Genomic DNA, 6220 nt, shown 5'->3' on the forward strand with positions numbered 1-6220 from the left:
TGCTATGACCAGCTGCAAAGCTGGTAACAGAGACGTCTCGGTTGACGTTTCTGTGTAGTATGGGGCTAGCCCAACCGAGGGGATATAATGTATAGGCCTGGTGGGTTCAGGGTCTTTCATCTTACATCTGCCTGTGAGCAGTTTGGAGGTGCAAGATACCTGAGCGTGTAATGTTAATTTTACCTGTGATCCTTTGAATAAACCAGCACTGTTTTGTAGTTACTTGGACTGTCTCGTCTCTCAGAGTCAGTATGGTAAAAAGTACCGGGTACAACAAGCTCTTCACCGTTTTGACCACAGGCTTCGCAGCTTTATGTTTCTGCCTGTAGGTTGAAATAAGATGGGCCATACAGTGACCTGACAGTGACTGTAATCAGATGCATTTCTTTATGTATATCTAGTCAGAGTCCAAGGTGATGTTTTTTTAAAGCCCAAAGAGGTGCAGCTAAATGCGAGTGGCACCGAGTTCAGAAACTAGACCAAGGTTTTCTTCACAAATAACTGAACAACTCCATCAAAGTCAACAGATTTCATCCAGCACATTCTGTGGAGAACACACATATGTGCACTGTAATGATCGTTAAATCAGCAAAAAAAGGACATCGCTCTCGATCAGAGAAAAAAAAGGTGAAAGGATGGGAAAAACTGCCAGATAAAGGTACAGTATGTTTGCATGACTAATTCCAATATTTAACTTTTGTGACAATCCACAGAGCAGGCATAAAAAATACTGTCCACCTTGCCAGTCTTTGGCAAAAGTTGGCCTTTGTTATTGTCTTGGTGATTTCTAGTTGGAAAAATATGTTTTATTAGACCAGCAGCACACAGACCAAGTCGCCAGTGAAAGGTATTTCCCAGTTCTTTTAACCAGGAACTCAGAGAGACGAAGCGGACCACTTGGATATATAAAAAAAAACCGTGCTGGTTTATTCAAAGAACCACAGGTAAAATTAACATTACAGGTCCAGGCATCTTCCACCTCCAATACTGCGCGCAGGCAGATGAAGCATGAAAGACCCTGAACCCAACAGGCCTGTACATTATATCAGGTTTGGGCTAACCCCATTCTACACAGGGACGTCAAACCGTGGCGTCACCTGATATGCCAGCTATGCAGCTGACCGCAGCAGTAGTCAAAACATGGAGAAAATCAATGTGTGCGAGTGTTGATTTTGTGGTGTGTATCTAAGAACATACAGGACATTCAGTGACATGTCCGGACAGTAAGCCTCGGAAGATATTATGATTAAGATTACGGCTAAACATATCATACAATAGCCACTTTCTATCTAGTTATCCTGGAACATAAACAACCTTGAGTAACTCCTGGAAATGAGTAAGCATTTAACAGCCTAAGCTAGACATCCTGTCTACACTAAAGACATTTCTAATACAACAAGTACCTGACCAATTTCTATCTGACTAAAAAAATACCTAACACCAGCTTAGCGTTAAGCTATCAAGATAATTTTCCACATTTGCTGAAAAAACTGGCACTGATCTAACCCAGAAACACACACAAACGTCCCCGACTCTCATAAATGAGTGTGTATGTGAAGGCCTGGCTGTGCTGTCGCCTACAGTAAATCAACTACTATTCTGATAATGGTTTAGAGCAGCGTGGCGCCACGTCTCGCTGTCAGAGGGTTTACAAAGCAGCCAGTCAATCATTAGAGAAAATAATCCGTAGCTGCTCTTGGATCCAAACGAGTTCAGCAGAGCTGCACCAGCCACGTACTGCGTTTACATCAGTGCATGAGACAGGCTGGTAATGTGAACACACTGCACAGTAAAATGTTTTACTGCAGTGAGTAGCCTGCTAATACTTGTACTTAATGTTATTACTGCAGGGCTTTTTGTGACGGAGCAGGCGACTTGCACAGCGTGGTCTTAGTACTTTTACTGAAGTAAAGTATGTGAACACGTCCTCTACTACTGCTGCCAACATGCTTTGGTCATAAAACATCTTCTAGTTACATGCTCTAGTTTTAATCTGTATACCTCAGTTCACTCCTCAGGGTCAGCCCAGTGCTGCAGTCCAGCTCCGTCAGCTGCAATGGACAAGACCCTTGTTTCATTCTTCTGAGGGTCGTTGTCACCGATGATGATGATGATAATAATACTTGTGTAATACTGTGATATCCTCTGAGACGGTTATCGTACCACTGTTGCGACCCTAGGGTAGATATACTTTTGTAAATATACTGTTCTTTTTCCACTGTCTTTCCCACTTTAAATGCACATATTTTCCTTTCTCTTGCTGACCTATAAGCACATTGAATCAGATCAGCTGGTCAAACTTCAAGCATGTCTTAAAGACATAAAGGCCTGGATGACCTGTAACTTCTTACTTCTAAACTCTGACAAACCTGAAGTCATTGTGCTTGGGCCTGAAAACCTTAGAAATCTGCTGTCTAATCATATAGTTACTTTAGATGACATAGCTCTCGCCTCCAGTACTACTGTGAGGAACCTTGGACTCATCTTTGATTGTACCACAGACAGGTTCCTGGAAGTGTTTAAACTTGCTTGACCAGATAAACATGATTCAGTGAACCACAGCACAATTTAGTTCCACTGATTTGTCCCTGCTCTAACAATTGCCTTTTGTGCAGGCCAGGGAACAGGGTGCAGGCGACACACCTGTCAGACCACACCTAGGGAGACAACAGACAACATGGAAAGAGTTTACGTTACTGACTTGTCAACTCTCCAGCGTGTTCTGAGTCTGCCCCAGTGTCTCCTACCAGATGGAAGATGCATTAATTTTGGCTTTTAATTCAAGAAAGTGAATCTTGGTCTGCTCACATTCAACATGCTCAAGTGGCCAAAAAGAAAAAAGGAAAATTCAACTAAAAAATGTCCGGTACTCAGCTGAATCCCCCACTCCTGCCTTTTTGAAAATGCAGTGCAGACTGAATTTGCATTCTAATGTTGTATCTATCTAGGTGCATTGTGTTAAGCACACTGAATCGCCCTCGAGTATGAAAGGGTGCGACATAAACTTGGCTTGATTTATTTTGGGGTTTGGGGCTGTTGGTCATACAACGCACAGTTTACCAGGTCTGATCTGCCTCCCCACCAGGTGGAGATCAGCTGACAGCACTGCTCCTGTCTCACACAGGTGTTCTGGAACCGGGGGAACATGGTTTTTGTGATGGCCAGTCCACTAACAAGACCCCAGTCAGTTTCAGATCAGGGCGAGGTGACACAGATCTCAGAATTGCCTTCATTGGTTCTGGAAACTGCTCTTAGGCCCCAGCAGCAGTCAACCTTCAAAGTCTTCTTTCGTCTAAATCAGCTTACATGCACAATGATGCACTTGTCAGGTGGTACTCAGAAGTAAAAAGTACTGAAGCTTCAGTAAAAGTACTGCCTACAGCAAACATTTAGTTTCACTGTTGAATAAAAACATTCAGCTGTGGAAACTTTGCTCCAGCTCAAAGTGACACAGGTGAACAGATAGCAGCAGCTTGGTGTGCAGCTGATACGCCTGTCAGACTGCACCCAGGGCAAAAGACAAGGAAGTAGTGTTACTGACCTGCTGAATGGTGTGATCTCTTTCTGCTCAAAGAATAAATCTCTGAAAACACAAAGACAAACACACATCACTGCCAGGGATAGATCTGTTAACACTGCAACATTATGCATTCATGACAAACACAGAGGCAGATCAAAGTGTTCTACAAAGGCAAAGAAGAATTAACAGTAAAACAAAACACGGCAGGGCCTCTGTGCTGATGGACGCTACCACCTCTCAACTCTAACATTCTTGAATTTTTAGTCTGCTGTCTCGTGTGTGTGAAGTGTGAAGATGTTAGGTCAGCTGACTTTCTTGGTGGTTTCTGGGAATCTTTCACAAGCACTGTCCCTGATTCCCAGTAAAACACCTGTGGGAGTCGGATACATCTGACATGAGTTTGTTCACCGCCTTGGGATTATTACTGACACTGAAATACACACCACAACTACATAAAAAAACAGAACGTCGGAGCTGAAACCGGATTTGAGTCTGAAGTGTCATCAGAAAAAACAACCTTGCAGAGAGAGAGAGAGAGAGAGAAACAGGAGGCAAGTTTCTCAGTCGTCATCTCTTCTGCACACTGTGGGGTGACTGTGGTTCAGTGGGTAGAGCAGTTGGCTGCCTTGGTTCTGTACCGGAAACAAATTTCTTGTGTGTAACATACTTGGCCAAATAAAGGTGATTATCCTTACACTGTAATAAACTGTGTGTGAGCTCAGTGTAGACTGTCTGAAGATCACAACACGAAGATCACAACATTTCCAGGTGTGAAAGAGCTTCAGAAACATGACATATGCACTGTTACATTACCTGAACGTCGGGAAGAAGTAGTAGTACAGCACTCTGTGGGTTCAAACACATCAATAGTTAATAATCAATAATAACTTCAGAATTCAAATGCAGCAGCTGTGCCAGTCTGATCATGGGCAAAAACAAAATAAATATTCATTAGCATCGCTTTGTCATGAAGAAAACCAAACGAAGTGGAAGCAGATAAAACCTGTAGTTCATGTAGTGGTCAAAAACAAACAAGGTACCAGTCCAGAGGTCCAATCAGACCCCAACAACTACATTCACAAGCTGATTTATCAGCTTTACACAGTCTCTATGGGGTACTGGGAGTGTTGGCTGGGTAGCAGCCGCAAGGAGACAGCAGAGAGGCGTGTAAGACTGCGACCCTGCATCCTGGACTCAACTCTGGGTTGTCATAATTTAGGTTGTAAAACAAACTCGTCCAGATTTCTAGATAAGAGAGCCGCACCACCCAAAGTGGGATGGATGCCATCTCTGCTAATCAGACCAGGTTTTCCCCAAAATGTTTTCCAGTTGTCTATGAAGCCCACGTTATTTTCTGGGCACCACCTAGACAGCCAGCGGTTGAATGACGACATGCGGCTAAACATGTCATCACTGGTCACATTGGGTAGGGGTCCAGAGAAAACTACGGAGTCCGACATTGTTCTAGCAAAGTTACACACCGAGGGGGAAGCCATTGCTCTCAACTAAGCTATTAGCTTAGCTAACTTCTAAGCTAGCCAACCTAAAGTAGCAAGTTAAATTTGGCAATTAGCAAGAACTTCTGTAACACAGGTGCTTAAGTAGTGTGGGCGTATGTCATCAACTCAAAAAAATTTAGATAAATCTAGAAAATAGTGAGCTTAATCTGTAAAAAATTTGGTAGCAAGCACAACACGGTACAGGCACAGGAAGTGAGTACGATTACCACAGGAACCGGAAGCAGCAGTGCAGTAATGAACAAGCAAGGCCTTCCACTCCTGTTAAGGCAGAAAGTTCTTCCATCTCTGGGAGAGTGATGGCACCCTGTAAAAATGGCCAGTTGCTGATACTCGATTTCCATCCATATCATCTGTTAATGTGATGAGAGCTGCAACACCCTCTTCTGTAGTCATTTTATTAGCAGCAGAGGTCACGCTAAAGTACGGCCATTTATCACCCCCCCCCCCCCCAAACTTTCCGAGAACACCCCCACCACCTGCGCAAAAACACATTCTATAATGTTGTAACTGTCCGGCTAAATAAAGCTGATACCAATAGGAGGATCTTTAAAAGAAAAACAAACAAAAAAAAAAAAACATTACTTTCATGTGATACCAAGTAGACAGCACACAGTTTGTCTGATCTGTAGTGGCCATGTACTGGATACTGAAGAACTCGGAAGCTTCGATTCATGTTGCTTAGTAACCATTACGTATCCCTGGTAACAATAAGAATCGAACTTCCTGGCACTAATTGTCAGTAGGCTACTTCATTAAGTGCAGAACTAGTGCTTCAGTAGTAGTAATAGTAATAGTACTCACAACGGCAACACGACCAACAGCAGGCTCACCAGCAAAATTTTATTAACCAGCTGCATCTCACAGTCTGAGCTGGACCGGGACAGTCCAGATCCACAGGGTTGAGAATCCTTAGTCCACCAGATCCAGCGATACCAGATCCAGTACTGAGCTCAGCCTGAGGTCCAGCAGGTTTGAACCAATAGACAGCTCCTGCACGTCTGTAGGGAGTCGGTATTTGTTGGTCCTAATTAGTACTAGTCTTGTTCTCTGGAGCGTATTGTGGATCAGACAGATCCTTAATCGGTGTGAGAGTTTCAGGAAGCAGGAACAAGGATGAACAAGCAGAAGTGTCTACAGAAAGAGAGAGGGAGGGAGTGGTTAAAATAAACATCTCTGCACA

General features: G+C 43.5%; 1 protein-coding gene across 1 annotated transcript in view; it reads right to left on the bottom strand.

Annotated features, from left to right (window-relative positions):
- LOC109972655 (globoside alpha-1,3-N-acetylgalactosaminyltransferase 1-like) overlaps positions 1-6220 on the bottom strand; it is a 47563-nt gene that overhangs the window by 8910 nt on the left and 32433 nt on the right. Inside the window, exons 4-5 of the mRNA XM_020621664.1 lie at positions 4334-4366; positions 3542-3583 (exon numbers count right to left, since the gene is read on the bottom strand). Of these exons, the coding sequence (XP_020477320.1) occupies positions 3542-3583; positions 4334-4366 (75 nt within the window). The remainder of the gene's footprint in view (positions 1-3541; positions 3584-4333; positions 4367-6220) is intronic.

Source organism: Monopterus albus, unplaced genomic scaffold, assembly GCF_001952655.1.
Source record: "Monopterus albus unplaced genomic scaffold, M_albus_1.0 scaffold265.1, whole genome shotgun sequence".
Taxonomy (NCBI): Eukaryota; Metazoa; Chordata; class Actinopteri; order Synbranchiformes; family Synbranchidae; genus Monopterus; species Monopterus albus.